This window comes from Carya illinoinensis, chromosome 2 (assembly GCF_018687715.1).
Source record: "Carya illinoinensis cultivar Pawnee chromosome 2, C.illinoinensisPawnee_v1, whole genome shotgun sequence".
NCBI classification, from domain to species: domain Eukaryota; kingdom Viridiplantae; phylum Streptophyta; class Magnoliopsida; order Fagales; family Juglandaceae; genus Carya; species Carya illinoinensis.
This window is the reverse complement of record NC_056753.1, coordinates 24,822,264-24,841,760: the sequence shown is the minus strand read 5'-3', so window position 1 is coordinate 24,841,760 and position 19,497 is coordinate 24,822,264. Positions and strand designations below refer to the sequence as shown.

The 19,497-nt window shown below is 36.0% G+C and overlaps 2 protein-coding genes across 5 annotated transcripts in view; one reads left to right on the top strand and one right to left on the bottom strand.

Moving 5' to 3' along the window:
• The window catches only part of LOC122300466, a 43,291-nt gene extending 31,294 nt beyond the window's left edge, over nt 1-11,997 (bottom strand). For 3 of the 4 annotated variants that reach the window (XM_043111145.1, XM_043111146.1, XM_043111147.1), the window contains exons 1-2: nt 11,850-11,996; nt 10,594-10,674 (exon numbers count right to left, since the gene is read on the bottom strand). The gene's annotated coding sequence lies outside the window, so the exon portion shown is untranslated. Of the gene's footprint in view, nt 1-10,593; nt 10,675-11,849 lie in introns of all 4 variants that reach the window. The other variant, XM_043111148.1, reaches the window with a different exon arrangement.
• Nucleotides 3,920-4,493, top strand: LOC122301820. Its single transcript, XM_043113194.1, has 2 exons — nt 3,920-4,303; nt 4,389-4,493. The coding sequence occupies exons 1-2, from the start codon at nt 3,920-3,922 to the stop codon at nt 4,491-4,493; spliced, it is 489 nt and encodes a 162-aa protein (XP_042969128.1).
• Nucleotides 11,998-19,497: the final 7,500 nt, after the last annotated feature.

The window sequence follows — 19,497 nt, the reverse complement described above, 5'->3', positions numbered from 1 at the left end:
ACAGTTAGACAAGCCTAAAACAGGCAACATTATCACAAACTCATGCGTTTCATATAAAAGGATGTGTGTTAGCAAACTAAGTAATACATTATGGTAAAGTGAACAAAATTACTTCTTCACCACGTGTAACAAAAAACTGAATATATATATATATATATATATATATATATATTCATTTGTTATAAGTAATAAGAGAATTTTATTGACATGTAAATAGGCATAGCCCAAGTACACAAGAAGTATACAACAGAAAACACCTAAATACAAGCTAGGAACTAGAATAGGCTAAAAGCAAATCATGAAGATTATCACCATTTAATACAAGAGCCTTTGCCCAAATACACAAAGTACTAAAGAAAAACTCTCTAAGTTCTCCCATCAAGCATTCTCTATCTTCAAAGCACCGACTATTCCTTTCCAACCATAAGCACCATTCAAACATGAAGGGATCATCTTCCATATGGCAACAATGCAATGACTCCCCTTAAACCATGCCAACATGCAAAAAGATCCACCACTTGCTTAGGCATCACCCAAGCAAAACCCGTCCTGCCAAACATCTCATCCCACAAAGTCATAGCCACCTCAGAATGAAAAAGAAAAAATAGATGGTCAATAGATTCACCATCTTTCTTACACATGAAACACCAATCCACAACAAATAATCCACGCTTTTTCAAGTAATCCGTGTTCAAAATTTTTCCAAGGGACGCCTACCATTAGAAAAATGCAACCTTAATAGGCACCTTAGATCTCCAAATGCACTTCCAAGGGAATTTATTGACACAATGACAAGTCAACGCCTTATAAAAGGAGCTAACCGACAATCTGGAATTTCCTGCATGAATCCACAGAAAACTATCCTCCCTTCTCTGAACAATCTTGATATCATATAATCTTCCAAAAAAATCAGATACGACATTCACTTCCCAATCATGCACATCTCTAATAAAATTGGCATTCCATTGGAGATTTTTTTTTTTTTGATAGGTAATAAGAGATTTTATTTCAAGTAGGTAGGCATAGCCCAAGTACACAGGAAGTATACAAGAGAACACACCTAAATACAAGCTAAAGCAAAACAGAACTAAGATAAAGCATTACAAATATTCCTGTCCCTTACAAGATTATTCACCCAAAAATTTAAAGTGCTAAAGAAAAAATCCCTAAATTCCCTCATAGTGGGTTCACAATCTTCAAAACACCTTCGATTTCTCCCTAGCCATAAACACCAAAGAGCAATACTACATACAGTCGTGGAATTGCAAACGCCGCGCAATCGCTTTGAAAAAAAGTGGGGTCCACGATTAAAAAGTTAGTTTTTTTTTTCATGTGGGTCCCATATTAATTCATTTTTTTCAAAGCGACTGCACGCCGCTTGCACAACCACGACTGCAAATATCATTTCTCAACACCAAAACAAACACGAAGGAATCATCCTCCACTCAGCTACACTGCCTCTGCATCCCACTGCACCTTGCCAGCTAGCCAAGAAGTCCACCACATGTAAAGGCATCACCCAAGCAATGCCTACCCTTGCAAACAACTCATTCCACAAGACCGTTACCATCTCACAATGAAGAAACAGGCGGTTAACAGATTCGCCATCTTTTTTACACATAAAGTACCAATCCATCACATATAAACCCCTTTTCCTCAAATTATCAGTAGTTAAAATTTTCTCAAGCAACACCAACCAGCAGAAAAATGCAACTTTACCGGGCACTCTAGCTCTCCAAATGCATTTCCAGGGGTATGTTATATTACCATGACCATTTAACACCTTGTAAAACGATTTCACAGAGAATCTGGACTTATGATCATGTACCCACTGCATCCTATCCTCCCTGTTCTGATCAATCTTCGTATCATATAGCTTTACAAAGAAATCAGCAGCCTCATTCACTTCCCAGTCCTGTAAATCTCTAGTAAATTCCACATTCCAATTTAACATATTATTAGAAAACATATATAAGTCAGCCACTACAGCCCCTTTGTTTCTAGCAATCCTGAAAAGGCTAGGATGTTTAAATTTAAGAGCTAAATCTCCACACCAAATGAGCCACTGCAGCCCCATTGGAGATTTTTGTTTAAAAAAATAACGGAATCAGCCACTGCAGCATTTTGATCTCTAACAATCCTAAAGAGGGAGGGATAAACATTCTTAAGAGCCAAATCCCCACACCATATATCATGCCAAAAATTAATCCTTGTCCCATGATCCATCACCTACCTTGTATTTAAAATGATTGACAAATCCCCCCAACCCATCCAAATAGACTTCCACAAACCCACCCCATACACTCCTCTAACTTCATTAGAACAGCAACTCCCTCACATCCTCCCATATTTAACATCAAAAATATTCCTCCATAACACATCCCTTTTAAGGTGATACCTCCATAGCCATTTCCCAAGAAGAGCTTTCTTGAAAAGCCAAAGTTTGAACCCCAATCATCCACCAGAAACCAAATGAGCAAAAATTGTTCCGAATAACCAAGTGAAACTTTCTTTCCTCGCATTAACTCCCCACAAAAAATTCCGAAAAATCCTCTCAATTCTATTGGCCCCCTGCAGGCAAATGAAAAACAGAAAGGAAATACGTTGGAAGATTAGAGAACATACTCCTTATCAAAATCTTCACCCTTTAGACAAATATATCCTTTTCCACCAACCTCCTCTCAATCTTCTCAATCACACCATCCCAAATCATCAAAGATTTGTGAGAAACGCCCAAAGGAAGACCAAGATATCTCAAAGGTAATGAGGAAAATTTGGAGAGAGTCTTGTTGTCGGAGGAGATTTCTTGGTGTCAAAAATCCAGGGCCCTTTTGTTGAAAGAATGAGATAAGTGTACGAAGTTCTTTCATAAAGTGGCCAATTCACATCGGCGCAGTAACGCTATTGAGGTTCTACATTCAGGTTCTCAGGTGCTATCCTCTCCTTCTGAGTTAGAAAATCACATTGTGGATTATTATGAGTCTCTTCTCACAGAATCAGCTGATTGGAGGCCAAAGTTGGATGGCTTATCTTTTGAGGCTATTGATTCTCAGAACGCGTGTCTTGGAGAGACCTTTTGAGGAAGATGAGATCTACAAAGTCATCTATGGTATGGCCAAGGATAAAGCGCCAGGACCGGACGGTTTTTCAATGGGTTTCTTTTATACATGTTGGGACATTGTAAAAAAGGATGTTATGCAGGTCTTTAAGGAATTTCACACTTTTCAAAAGTTTGAAAAATCCCTTAATGCAATGTTTATTGCTCTCATTCCCAAGAAACACGAGGCTTCGATCATAGAGGATTTTCACCCGATAAGCTTGGTTAGTGGCATTTACAAAATTATTTCGAAGGTGCTAGCCAACCGGTTAAGTCCTGTATTGGATCATATTATTTCCAAGCCTCATAATGCATTCATTCGTGAGAGACAAATTCTTGACTCAGTACTTATTGCAAATGAGTGTTTGGATCATAGATTGAGAGAGGGAAGATCAGGGATTCTTTGCAAGCTCGACATAGAAAAGGTATATGATCATGTGAACTGGGAATTCCTCCTATATCCACTTAGGAGGTGCAGTTTTGGTGATAGATGGATTTCTTGGATGCGTCATTGTATTTCTACCGCCCAGTTTTCAGTTCTAGTCAATGGTACACCTGCTGGTTTTTCTTATAGCTCTCAGGGGTTTGCGGCAAGGAGATCCTTTATCTCCTCTCCTATTTGCTATAGTTATGGAGGCCCTTAGCCAGATGGTACAGGCTGCGGTGAGTGGAGGGCTTATATCTGGTTTTCAGGTTGGTCACGGTTCTAGTGGCTCAATTATCGTCTCACACCTTTTATTCACAGACGATACTCTATTGTTTTGTGAAGCGGATATTAGCCAGATTCAAACTATATGAGCATTGTTAATTTGATTTGACGCAATGTCGGGGCTTAAGGTGAATCTTGGCAAGTCCGAGTTGGTTCCGGTGGGTGTGGTTTCGAACATACTCAATTTAGCAAGCATACTGGATTGCAAGGTGTCTTCCTTGCCTTTGAAGTATCTGGGTCTCCCGTTGGGAGCAACTTTTAAAGCTAGAGCTATTTGGGATGGGGTGGTGGAGAAGATAGAAAAAAGATTGGCTAGTTGGAAACGGGTGTATTTATCGAAAGGGGGTCGCCTCACACTTATTAAGAGCACTCTTACTAATCTTCCCACGTATTTTTTATCTTTGTTTCCTTTGCCGGTAAGGGTGGGGAACAGGATTGAAAAACTTTTCAGGGCGTTTCTATGGGGCAGCTTGGGGGAGGAGAAGAAATTCCACTTGGTTAGATGGAAGACAGTTTGTGATCCAATGGCTCATGGGGGGCTGGGAGTGTGTGACTTGAAAACTTTTAATAAAACTTTACCAGGCAAATGGCTATGGAGATATCATTTGGAGAGGGGGCCATTGTAGAAGGAAGTTATCGATGCTAGACATGGAGCTGCTTGGGGTAGTTGGTGCTCCAACGAAGTGAGAGGGGGGCATGGAGTGGGATTATGGAAGTTTATAAGGAGGGGGTGGTCTTGCTTTGAAAAACATATTCGTTTTGTATCAAGAGAGGGAAACCGAATTAGTTTTGGGCAGGATGTGTGGTGTGGAGAGCATGCCTTGGAAAGAGCCTTTCCAGTTCTCTATCATATTGCTGCTAATAAGGAGGCTTCAGTAGCGGATATGCGACTACTCTCTCATGATTCTCATTAGTGGAATATTATTTTTATTAGGGATTTCCACGATTGGGAAGTACCTATTGTTGCAGATTTTTTCAGCCTCTTATACTCCATGGGGCCTCTTGTGACATAGCAGGATCAATTGAAGTGAAAGTCTGATAACCACAAGAAATGTACTGTTAGGGGGTACTATCAAATTTTGACAACACAAGATCACCCTAAGTTCCCTTGGAAGAACATTTGGAGGACATGTGTGCCTTCCAAAGTTGCCTTCCTTGTATGGAACGCCGCTGTTGGGAAGATCTTGACCATGGACAATCTGAGGAAGAGGGGTTGTGTAGTTATGGATTGGTGTTATTTATGTAAAAAAAATGGAGAATCTGTGGACCACCTCTTATTGCATTGTGAGGTAACAAGAGAGTTGTGGGATGAGATCTTTCACAGGGTTGAAGTTGCTTGGGTTATGCCCGCGAGGGTGGTGGATTTGTTGGGTCGTTGGAGGAAGATACAAGTTTGTCATCAAGTAACAGTTGTATGGAAGATGATCCCGTTATGTATCATGTGGTGCATTTGGTTGGAAAGGAATGCGCGCTGCTTTAAGACAAGGAACGCACTAAGGTGGAGTTAAAGAACTTTTTTCTACACACTAATGCTTTGGTTTTCTGCTAATATAATAAACCGCTCTTTAATTTATCGCTCTTAGAATGTATTTAGGTGTGCTATGTATACTTCCTGTATACGCAGGCCATAATGAGGATACCTTACAACCCAATATATTACCCAAATCCAAAAATTCAATACAAAACCCACTGGAACTATTTCAGACTTACATAAGTTAATTCTAAGACCAAAAACAGCTGCAAAACATAACAAGAGGACTCTCAAAGAACGGAGATGATCCTGATTAGTCTCACTAAAAATTAAAGACTTGTCAGCCAAAAGATGTGACTTTTATGCTTCCCAAAGACTCATCTCCCACTAAAAATCCCAACAAGAAACTCTCATCCACCACCACTTCACTCATTCTGCTCAAAGCATCCATAACAAGAACAAAAATAAAAGGAGACAAAGGATCCCTTTGTCTCAAAACCACATGAACTATTGAAGAAACCAACCGAGGAACCATTCACCAAAATAGAGAATTTAACCATCGAAATAAAATGCTTGATCTATAAACACCACTTCTCTCCAAAACCATATCTCCCGAGTAAGTACAAGAGAAACTCCCAATTAAGATGATCATGTGCCTTTTCCATAACCACTTTTCTCGAAACCCGAATCAATAATGTCTTCCCCTCACAAATGCATTCTGAGATTTCAAAATAATCTTTTCCATCACCACGCTCATGAAGTTAGCTAACACCCTGGAAATGATCTTGTACACCCCATTGACCAAACTAATAGGCTGAAAATCCCTCATTTCCACAGCCCCCACTTTTTTAGGAATAAGTGCAATAAATGTAGCATTAAGACTTTTCTAAAATTTCATAAATGAATGAAATTCAAGAAAAACCTTCATAGCATCCTCTCGCATAATATCCCAACAAGCTTGAAAAAAAAAGCCATAGAAAACCATCTGGGCCCAGAGCTTTATCCCTTGCCATTCCTCTAACCACATCAAGTACTTCCTCTTCTTCAAAAGCTCTCTCCAACCACTTTGCACCAAACTGGTCAACGGACTCAAAAACCAGCCCAATCAACTTAGGTCTCTAAGAGTATTCCTCCCGAAAAAGTTTCTCATAAAAATTCACAATATGTTCCTTAATAGTCAAATGATCCGAGAGAATACAATCACCTACATGAAGAACCTCAATAGCATTATTTCTTCTATGAGAGTTCGCCATTTGGTGAAAAACTTTGTACACTTGTCTCCTTCCTTCAACCAAAGAGCCCGGGATTTCTGCCCCCAAGAAATTACCTCCATATGAGTGATCTTCTCTAAATCAGCAACCACCCCTCTTTTTCACTCCATATCCTCACCTGAAATTTCCCCCAACAACTCCTTATCCTCCAAAAACTGCAGCAACTGTTCCAAGAGATGCCTCCTCTGATTTTCCACGTCCCATTGCTTCAAGTCTTGCTTTAAAGCTCTTGAGTTTTCCAGCCAAAAAAAAACTCAGTGTACCAGAAAAATGGTACAAAGACCACCAAATCCTCACCCTATCCACAAATCCATCATCCTCCAGCCACATATTTTCAAATATAAAGTACCTACGCCCTCCAGTAATGCCCCCACAGTCCAAAATAATAGGATAATGATCAGTACAAATCCTCGGAAGCCTCTTCTGACATAAATCAGGAAAATGTGCTTCCCAAGAAGAAGAAACCAAAAACTGTCCAGCCTACACCATGCCCTCCCATTAGACCATGTAAAATCCTCACCCGCCATAGGTAAATCAATAAGACCCAGCTCAAAAATGAGATCTGATAAGACTGTAATTGCAGGATAAATGTGAGAATCCCCCACTCGATCACTAGGAAACCGAGTAATGTTGAAATCCCCACCAAAACACCAAGGAAGATCCCACCAACAGCAAAAACCTGGCATTTCATCCCACACCATGGCCATAAACACCTGCAAATGCCCATTCAAAACCGTCATCCACATTCTTAAAATAACAAGCCACCACATATTCTCCCACATAATGTTCTATCAATTCCACAACCCTCCTATGCCACATAACAATGATGCCTCCCAAAGCCCCGTTTAAAACTATCGGAACCTACTTGACATAATGACAGCTCCACAAAATATTGACAATAGTTTGATTAAATAACTTCAATTTGGTTTCCTGAAAGCAAATTACATCAGCCCTCAACTTACAGATTAAATTCTTCACCCGGAGACGTTTTCGAAAATCATTTAGCCCCCAAACATTCCAAGAAATGATCTTTGGTTTCATAGATGATAGTTGGCATCCCACTCCTTACCTTTACCTCTATACGCACTCCCTTCCCTTACATTATAGTTAATGGAACACAATAATCTCTTCAATTCCCTCTCCTTTTTTTGAAGAAGACCATAACAATGATGGTTGACTAGCCTCAATAGCTATAAGTAAAGCTCTAAATTGTTCCTCAAATCCATCACATGAGATCTCCACACAATCCTTAATTTCATCCACCTTTCTCAACACTCGATCAAAGGAAAAATTAGTACATTCAATGCCTCAAGCAATTGAACATAAAGGATCAGTAACAGATTCCTCCTCAAATTCAATTATCTCACCAAATTCTCGAACTCATATCCTTCCCCTCCACTGAGAACCATCTGCAAATTTGAGTTGTAAACTGGGTACAAAGTACCCCAGAAACATTCTTCTCAACAAACCCAAGGGCAAACACCCTCAGCCCCACAATCACCCTCTTCCACTACCAGCCCCCCTACAACTTGCCCTATATCACCATAACACTATTGTGACAAAGAAAAAGAGGAAATCAACCCCTCTCTGCTCTCCTTATAGTGAGATGCGTCCTTCCTAGCCAAGGAAACTAGAGAAGGTGTCACCAACCCCATCACCAAAGAAGACCCTGATGGTGGATTATCCCCAGAAGAGTCGCCTGCCACCATCGCCCTTTTTGTGTCGACAACATAGCAATTGGAGCCGTCGTTTGTTTGGGCTGAGCCAACACACTTTGCAGGCACTTGGGTCTCAGCAGCCCTTGTTGATTCTTAACCCACCACTTCACAGGCCTATTGATGTTGCCTTTGTCCAGCTCATATCCGTCCTAATCGTTAAAAACCTTAAGCCCAGTAGACTCCCCTGTCACCTTATTAGGCTCCTTATGACCCAAAGACTCATAACCCAAGCCCAACCCCCCCCCCCCCCAAAAAAAAATTCTACCTTCTTCAACAAAGCTTCAACTTGTCCTTCCAGCCAATAATCTTTGCTTGAACATCCCATAATGACGCCTCTACTTCTCCGAACTTCTGCATCACCTTGAAAGGCCAGCCATCGAGACCGCCATCTTTACAATTATGTCGAGACACACCTTTTAGGTTGTCCTTACTATTTCTTCCTTCCAAAACAAAACCATCCTTCCAATAATCACCATTATCACCATTCTGGGGTGAACCAGTCGACCCTGTCACCGACTTCATCAACACTGACAAGTACAAAACTTCACGAGAAGAAGCAACCCTATGCTTGAAGTGCCCCTTGATCACTTCTTTCCCATTGTAGTCCGGTGTAGCACCACCACTATTAAAACCATCTCTCTCATTTTCCTTACAAAACCAGACCATCCACTCCCTTTCCAACCTTCTGGGATCACATTAATGCACTCTAGGTTCTGGTACCATACTCAACCAATTTCACAAAACTTCCATACGAGTTGTGGCAGCATTGAACCAAGAAAACTCTCTCCCTGCCTTTTAGTATGACAAGATCCCATGTTGCAAGAAGATCTCAAACACTCCAACACCATAGCCATCAAGTTCACCATCCCTCTACTAAGATAATGAGACTTCGTCATCTTACTACTTTTCTCAAAAATACAAAAAGATTGCCACCTTTCCTGAGAAAAACAAACATCTTTGCTTCTACCCATAGTCTACGCTCCATCTTCAACTTGCTAAGAATTAGTACCAAGCCCCAAAGAGAAAATTTTAACTTGAAAGAAACGAAGGAAAACAAACAAAGACTTGTAGGATTAAGGATTCATCCTAGTGAGAAGCACCAGAAATAGGAAGACGAAGAGTCATGAGAGGAGAGAGAAGCTAATAAATTAAAAGGAGTAAAATGAATGTGCTTATGAAAACTGAATATGTAAATATATGAAAGTGCAGTAAATCATAAAAAACTTACTAGTAGTAGATAAAGGATATGATACATCCTTTTTTTTTAAGTAATAAGAGATTTTATTAAAGCAAATAAATACGTATAGTCCAAGTACTCAGAGAGTATACAAGCAAAAACACCAAAAGGCTAAATACAAGCTAGAGACTAGGAGCTAGGAAATGCCAAAAGAAAATCATTAAGATTATCCCCATTCAATTCAAGAACTTTCGTCCAAAGATAGATTTCGAAAGAAAAACTCTCTAAATTCCTCCAATGAGAATTCTCTATCATCAAAACAATGCTCATTCCTTTCTAGCCACAGGCACCACATCAAACATAAAGAAATCATCTTCCAAATATCAACAATGCAATGACTAACTATAAATCCTTTCCAACAAGCCAAGAGATCCACCACTGTCTTGGGCATCACCCAAGCAATACCCGAACTGCTGAAAATCTCGTCCCAAAAAGTCTTTGCAACCTCACAATGCAAAAACAAGTGATCAACTGATTCACCATCCTTCTTGCACAAATAAAACCAGTCTAAGCAAATTATACCACGCTGTCTCAAAAATAACAAGCAAGTGACCCCAATATTTGGACCTTTTTTGTCTTTTTTAACTTCATATTTGGCCCACTTAAATAAATAAATAAAATTGTGTGGGCTTTCAAATTTCAATTTTTTCAAAAATTACAATCTAAACTAAATGATTCACTTTTGATTATAACAAAAAATAAAACTAACTAAAAACAAGTAACATACTAACATGCTTTCAAAAATTAAAAATTTAAAAAAATAAATAAATAAATAAGTCCTATTGTTACAGGTACTCCCATCATCCATTATCCACATCCAACTAATCACTACAATAAACATCCACACCCTAATTCCTGTTAACACTAGTAATACAATTGCATGAGGCTGTTAAAAGATATGAGAAATGGATCGGTAGAGGTCTCTTCCCATTGTGTTACTAGAGGCTAAGAAACCCAAAACTCAGAGAATCCTCCCACAAATAGCCAACGATGCATTGGGATATGGGGGTAAACATATAAGTAAATCACCAGTACAAATACAAGTGTTGATGTCTGTTCTAATAGTTTTTTACAGGATACCATCAAGTACCTTAAAATCTATTCGGTGGCGTAGCTCACGTCCAGGATATGTGCATAGTCCGAAGTATGTGTCAACACCATGATCAGTAACCTGTGCACATTTCGCATAAAGAAGTTAATGGATCATATCACTGCAAGTCTGAAACATAAAAAGATACATGCATGACTTGGACAGTATATAAAATCACAAGCTATTTCGTTATCCCATTTATCATAGACTTTATGACTCAAAATATAATTTTCAGACTGACCTCTTGATATATAAAAGCCGACAATGACTGGAACTACTTAAAATAGAATCAGACAAGTGTTGGAGGATCAATTATTCTAAAAACTTAAACTAAAAAGCACAACTCCTACAATACATATCAAGCTAACACAAATGGGCACCACCTTGCCTTTATATGTGCAGCCAGAATCTGCACATGGAGCCCAGAAACAGAAACAAAAGCAAACAAGTTTCCTAAAACTCAAAACAGATGTTTCATAGACAAGCTATTTCGTTATCCCATTTATCATAGACTTTATAACTCAAAATATATCTGCTGGAAAACGAAAAAATAAAAAATCGCTGGATATACAGGCAGACTATGTGAAACTCAACGTAGATATACAGGCAGTAGGCACAATAAAAGCGGTCAGGTAAGATCAATATCAAACTCAAAATGGTTTTGAATTCCATGGATTCTTAACATTATGAAAAGTCATAAAAATTAAATAAAATAAAGAAAGAAAAAATAATCTTCAACCAGGCAGCTCTTAGTGGCATGGAAGCAACCAACATGGAACTAGAAAAGTCTCTTTCTTCCATTAACGTTCTGTTCCATTTTGAGGCTAATTAGTTTACGCAAAAAACCAGAAAGCCAGCCTCGCAAACATGCACTGATATCCCACCGAGATATCATTTACATGAGAGATGTTTGAGTAGGTGAAATAATTCTTAGCTGATCACTTTTATGGCCAAAAGCAGATAGAAATTATATGTTTGGTCATGTTTCAAATTCAAGGAGGCCGCAGGAGACACAGAGCCGTCTCCCTTTTCTGTCACACCGAACAGAGGCTTTGATTTGAAAAGAAAAACGAAAGAAAATCCAAATATGAGCGATTATCAGACAAGGTTGAGAGATCCCTAAACCATCGGAAAACCTAACCCTTAGATTTCAATCAGCTGTAGAGAAAGAACGGAAGCGCACATGTTATTATCTCCAGTGGAAAGAAATAAGAGAGGCAAATACAACGAAGGGAGAAGAGAGAGAGAGGACTTACCTGAAGAGTGCTTCTGCCCAATTGTAAACCCTCGCTAAGAAATATGGCTTCTAATCGCATCGGAGTGACCGACTGATCGCCAAAAAGAAAAAAAGGCAGACTCCCAGTACGATTCAATGGCTCACACGTGCATACGTCATACTTGCTTTAAACTTTAAAGTTTAAAGCCCGTTGGTTCACACTACCTCGTCTAAATATTAAATATTATTTAAATATAATTATATTTCATTTTTATTTTTATTTAATTATTATAATTTTTTAAACTTAAAATAAAACAAAAAATAATTTAATTTTTAAAATTTAAATAAAAATTATATTAAAAAATTATATTCTAATAATATTTTAATTTTATAATATTTTTATTCAATTTTTTCTCTCTTTTTTTTAAAAAATTTATAAAATATTTTAACTCCAACCATTTCATTATTATTCACAAAGCTCTAACCATTTTATCACCATTCATAAATAGTTTTATTATTATTCACAAATTTTTTATCTCATATCAACATTCAAACATAAGTCACTTTGAATCTTTGATACACACTCTTGGGAGATACCTGGTTGGAATGTTTTGAGAATTTTATGATTTAAAAAAAAAAAAATTAGAGATGATTTCATGGAATTTTATAAAAGTAATTAGATCTATTAAAAATATACATAGATTGAGAAATTTCGTTTAGAGATATTTTTATTATGATTTAAGAGCATACAAGTAGAATAATCTATTGAATTCTTACTTTTAGATGTTGAGTTGAGTTGAAATGAAAATTTAAAGTTGAATAAAATATTATTTTTTAATATTATTATTATTTTAAGATCTAAAAAAATTAAATTATTTATTATATTTTATATTAAAATTTAAAAAAATTATAATAATTAGATGAAATGAATTTGGTATCCAAACTAGCCCGGCATTTTCAATAAATTTTGTATCTTTTTATTTATAATATATTATAAAAATTAACTTTTTCTATTTTACTCAACGATTTTTAGTCTCATATATCACTTTTTATTTATTTTCTATATTATTTAATTAATTTCGGTTTGTCATACGCATAAATCATTATTTTACACTGTCCAAAAAGATTATGTCGTATGAGCTTCTAGTGTTTTTTTTTTTAAAAAGATTTAAAAGATTTGGCAAGTAAGATGAGATACAAAATTTTCATATCATTTCAGGTTTGGTTTGGCTACTGAAATTAAATATAAAATTTTCATTTCATCTCATTTTATATTTACAATTTTTTCAAATTTTCACATAAAATATAATAAACAATTCAACTTTTTCAAATTCCAATTCAACTTTTTCAAATTTTAAAACAATAATAATATTAAAAAATAATATTTTAAACTTTTATCTAAAACCAAAAATTCTCATTTCACTTACCAAACCAAACTAAACCCAATCTCATCATTACAACTTTTTCAAATTCTCATACAAAATATAATAAATAATTCAACTTTTTTAAATCACAAAACAATAATAATATTAAAAAATAATATTTTAAACTTTCGTCTAAAACTAAAAATTCTCAACTCATTATCCAAACCTAGCTACATCCAATAATTCTCTTTTCACAAGAGATAAAACTTTCATTAGGTCTTCTCACATTTTCATTTATGAGTTTTGCTACTCATCATCTATATACACCACACCTTTTTTTTTAATTATTTATGAACTTTTTAAGTTTTCCTACTCATCATCCATACACCGCACATTTTGTAAGAAAAAAATTAAAAATTAAAAAATTATGTGTGATGTGGGGATGATTAATAGAATTTTTCTTTCATTTATCTATATCATATAGTTGTGCTTGCTTCATTGTTACAAGTTTAAGTCCAAGGCCAAGTTATTTTTCAGCAACATAAATTATACTTGCATTTATAAAGTACATAAGCGATGTACCTTTTTTTTGAAAAAATTGAATTAATATGAGACTCACATGAAAAAAATTATTTTTTCGATAGTAGATCCCACTATTTTTTAAAATGAGTACGCAGCACTTGCACAACCTATGATTATATCTAGTATTATTCTTTCAAGCAATGCTAAAAGGACATATTGTGGATGAGTCTTACCATCAACAATCATTTAAGGGCTAGTTTGGGAATACGAGTGTTCTCAAATATTTTCAAATACTTCATTTTCAAACATCACACAAATATAAAATATTTTTTAATTTTAAATTTTTAACTTTTTCATCTAATCATTATTTAATCACTACAACTTTTCCAAATTCTAAAATAAAACACACAAAAAAATACAATTTTTTCAAATTTCAAAACAAACATTATATTAAAAAATTATATTCAAACAATTTTAAACTTTATAATATTTTTATTTAATTTTTTATTTCTTATTTCCCAAAATCCAATCAAACATATTTTTTCTCAAACAATTTCATTACTATTTACATATATATTTTTATATTCTAAGGCTACGTTTAGATGTTGAGCTGAATTGAGTTTTTTATGAATAATAGTGAGTTGAGTATATGAAGTAAGTTATGTGAGACCCTTCTAAAATGAGTTTAAATGTATTTAGATGTTAAGATGAGTTTAGTATTATTTATGAAAATTTGAAAAAGGTTGTGGGTTCCACATATAAATATATGTTGAGTTAAGAAAAATTATGGGTCTCGCGTGTAAGGAGATTGTGTAAGGAGGTTTTGAGTTGAGGCGAGTTTAATAATTTGAGAGTTGAATGTTTGGATGTTAGACTCAATTTTAAATTAGATTAAATTGAATTGATCTCAACTGAATCTTACAACCAAACGGGTCAGTGTCTAAATGAGTCCTTAGACCATGTTTGGGAATTGAGATGAGTTGAGAACATCCTATCTCATATCAAAATTTCTCATAATTTTATTCTCAAATATCACACAAATATAAAACAGTTATCAATTTCAAATTTTTAACACTTTTATCTAATTATTATCTAATTATTATCTAATTATTATAATTTTTTCAGACTTCCAAACAAAATACAAAAAATAATACAACTTTTTCAAATTTAAAAAAAATTATATTCTACAGCCTTTTAAGTTTATAATATTTTTATTTAACTTTTTATCTCTCCTTTTTCAAAATCAAATAAAAAATTTTAACTCAAATTATATCACTATTATTCACATATCATTTCATAATTATTTATATAATTCTTATCTTATATCATTACCCAAGCATGCCCTTTATTATGGGAGTCTCTTGCCTTGGCTAAGTTCTTCATTTTTTAATCAAATTTCTTTATCTTTTTAATTAATAGAAGTGAGATTTCTAGACAACTAAATGAGAAGATGGAGAATGAATATAGTGAAACAGAGAATCATAAATAGTAATTTTAAATATAATCATAAATTGTTCAAGAGCCATACACTTATTTTAAAAAATAGTGGAGTCTATTGTTAAAAAATTAATTTTTTATATAGATCTCATATTTATTCATTTTTTTTCAAAATGAATATGTGATACTTGCGTACTGTATAACTACAAATATCATTTATAGATCATAAAATGGAAGAGAAAACATGAAAATTTGTCCACAAGTTAAACATATTCTTTAAATTATTTATAAGCCTTGCTTTCGACCTTTTTAAGAATGGATTTTACGTTCATCATTTGGCTCGTTCGGATTTTGGTATTCAACTTTTGCCCATTTTGGTATTCAACTTTTGCCCTTGTTGATTCCTCACCCTTGAATCAATATTTGGACTAGTGACTTTTTCCATAAATTTGACACTGAAATTATTTATATATTTTATTTTGCCCTAAACTCTATGTGAATTTTACACCTGTGACTACTTTTGGCATTCCCTTGTGCTTAAGTTTTCTCCAATTGGCACTATTTTTTACATTCCCTTGTGCTTAAGTTTTCTCCAATTGACACTCAAGCATGATTGAGCCTACTAGTTGCCTTATACAAGCAAGTTAGGTGTCGAATGTGGTGAGCTTGCCGCTTGCACAAGCCTTTTGGTCAATAAAAGCCAACTTTGCGCTCGTCAATGGCCATACACACCAACAGATCACAGGTTCCATGCTTGCTAGTGAACTTCCATCATTCGGCAACGAGTGAGCTATGTGCTCGCCCTCGGTTTATTGTTGCTCCTCCCGTTGTCTTGCCGCTTCACACCTATCCTGGATGAATTGGTTAATCACCTCTGGTGAGGGAACAGATTTACGTGTGGTTCTCTTGGCCCTCACCATGATGACTGCAATTTTTCAAAAGCGTTACCATTAAAAAAACTTAAATAGGTATGCCACATAAATAGACAGTTTTATCATAAATAAAAAATTGCATTCACCCAATAATTAAAGTTGTAATAATGATTCCATTTATAACATACGACTGTTGATCTCTTGGGTTTCTGCATTTCCCCACAATATGTTTACCAAAGGTACTATCTTGGATCTTAATATTTGATCCTTCAAATCTAGAATTTGTACTAGCGTTTCTTCATAATTAGGTTTGGTTAAAGTTGGAGATGTGCACTGCGTTACCACTTAGAATGCTTAAATAGATATACCATATAAATAGACATTTCTGAGGGTCGGGCTCCGCTCCAACAGAGTTAGAATGTCCAACTCTAACTAAAGTTGGAGGCCAAGTTGAGCTTCGACTCTGAATCAAAACGAATTTTGACTTTGATCAAAGTTGTCAAATTTGAAGTCGGAACGTGAGAGCCACAAAAAGAGAGAGAGAGAGAGAGAGAGTTAAATTCCACCAAATATTCATCCAAAATCTCAAACAAAGCAACCAAACCCACCAAACATTCACGGATCAACAACCAAACCCACAATCTTAACAAAAAAAAAATTATAGTAACATTAATTATCAAAGCTTATGTTGGTGCAACAAAGCACGAGATTGTGCTGCTTTGTGCTCGAGGGAACAGTTGAAAAGCATAGCCATGATAGCAAAGACAGACGCTTTAAGTTTGGGGGCAAAGAAAAATGGGTTTTACCGAGAGGGAGAGTCTGATTGCGGGTTGAGAACTCGAGACTTTAATATGGAGCCATGAAGGAGCGAGTGGTGGAGGAAGTGAAGAGAGAGGCAAGCCACAGTCAAAATAAGAATCATTTTAGGGTTTTGAAAATGGTTTTTGCTGGCTGAAGGGAAAAAGATAAATATATATGGGGTAGAAAATGGTACTGTTTTATAAAAACAAAAAGTTTAATAAAATCAGTATATAAGGGGGCTCGAATAGGAGACTGATTGTTTGCAAAATACTCTCTCAACCATTAGGTCACTCAGATGGATAACACTTATATTACAATTTTAAATATATTTAGTTTACATATCGGAGTAAGAGTTCAGACGTCGGAGTCAATGCCGACTTTGACTCCGACTCCAAACTCCAATTTTTTTGACTTCATTGAAGCTAGAGCAGAAGTCAGCCGTAGTCAAAGCTGGTAGAGGTTTTGCACACCCCTAAGTTTTGTCATAAACAAAAAACCACATTCATCCAATAACTAAAGTTGTAATAATGACTCCATTTATAACATACGACCATTGATCTTTTGGGTTTCTGGATTTCCCTACAATACCTTCACCAAGAGTATTGTCTTGGATCTTAACATTTGATCCTTCCAATTTAGAATTTGTACCGACATTTCTTCATACGTAGATTTGGCTAAAGTTGAATCTCGTTGAGGTGAACCATTCGAGGTTTCTGCTTTTTGAAACTCTTCCTCAAGGTAGAGACGTAGAATACATCGTGCACATCTCCAAATTTAGCTAGTAGTGCAACTCAATAGGCCATCAGACCTATCTTTTCCACCACTTGGTAAAGTCTGACATACCTTAGACTCAACTTCTCATTCTTCCCAAACCATCTTATGCTCTTCATGATTGATACCTTGATGTACACCCAATATCATTCCTTAAAGTTCAAGTCTATTCTTTGCATGTTAGTATAACTCTTTTGTTGACTTTGTGCTGCCACCATATTTTTTCGTATGATCTTGACTTGGTCCTTCATTTCTTAGATTAGCTCTAGCCCGATGAGCTTGCTTTCTCCAACTTCATCCCAGTATAAGGGTAACCTACACTTTCTCCTGTAAAGGGCCTCATGTGATGCCATTTGTGTAGTCGTATGATAGCTATAGTTGTAGGTGAACTCAATGAGAAGTATATGATTCTCCCATGTACACCTGAGTTCTAGAGCACACGCTCTCAACACATCCTTTAGAGTCTGGATGGTTTGTTTCGATTGATCATCCGTTTATGGGTGATAGGTACTACTAAATTTTAATGCGGTGCCCATAGCTGCTTGTTAGACTTTTCCATAAATGGGAAGTGAATCTTGAGTGCCGATTTGACACTACAATCTTACGCATCCTGTGGAATCTTACTATCGTTCTAACACATAATCGGGTCAACTTCCCTAGAGTATCCGCGTTGGTAACCATAAGGAAAAGGGAACTCTTTGTTAACCTAGTCACAATCACCCACACTTAGTTCTTTCCACTTGGAGTCATTGGCAACCCAAATACAAAGTTCATTGCTATATCATCCCATTTACGTTTTAAGATGGGTAGGAGCTACAGATTCTCGGTGGCTAGTTGGTGAAAGTTCGAAGCTAACTTACAAACTTCATGTTTATCAATTACTACAATACAATGATAAGTACTCAAATTGAGAATAGATCCACATACTATTCCTCGGGCTGCACTAATTCATCTTCCTCATAACCAACCTCATTTTATATATTTGCATCAAAACCTCTGATTTCGAGGAGCCAAATCGTAGTGGGGTCACCACGGTGAGATTTCGAAAAAACTTAAGTAAACTATAACTCAAGTTTAGCAACTAATAATGCAAGTAATGGCAATGAATATAATGAAATGGACTTTAAAATATAAAATTAAATAGAAGGAAGATCATACATACTAAGATGTTAGCCTTTGGGCAAATAAAGTAATATAAACCACAAAAAAGTTACTGAGCATCAAATGCCCAAATCATCACATAATAAATTAATATTGGACCCCAGATGCACAACATGCACATAGTCATTAACTAACATTGTTAGCATTGTTGTAGAGAAGAACCTACCTTAACTGTGAGTTCTCATTGAGCGATTGTTGATGGTCTTATCTTTCTTTGGTTCAATGAAGACTCTAGCATCTGAGTGCATAAATGTGTGAGCTTAGTTGCCGAGTTAGGGCTTCTTGTTTTGGTGATCAAAATAGGAGATATATATATATATATATTATGGATTTTCAAAAATCTCAAGGTGAGATGAAGACTGAAGACAAGGTGCTTTTTACACGAAAGTACTTGCCTCTCACAGGCTATACAATTCTCGATGTAGGTTGGCTGATAAATTGGCAAAAATCCACTTTCTAGGTATATGTCGGATGAAAGGAGTGACAATGATGGAAATAATGTGTCTTGTGCATCTTCGACGTTCAAAGAAGGGAATGAGAAGTTCAGTCTACTACTTGTGAATGTCACCCACGTGGCGGAAAGCTCACGCGCATGGTGGGGCATATTTGAGTCCATGATCCTCCTTTCCCACGTGTGTTTCTTGTAGAAACGTTGCCGTTTGAGTATGCTTTTGTGTCAGGTTACTTGCTAGTCTTTGAGAATTCCTGAATTTATGTCAGTCACACTCTACTCATTTTGAACTTTGCATCTTAGCCCATA

Coding starts and splice junctions, on each gene's coding strand:
- LOC122301820 (XM_043113194.1), top strand. CDS start 3,920: ATGTCGGGGCTTAAGGTGAATCTTGGCAAGTCCGAGTTGGTTCCGGTG. Junction 4,304..4,388: donor AGGAGAAGAAATTCCACTTG/GTTAGATGGAAG, acceptor AAACTTTACCAG/GCAAATGGCTATGGAGATAT.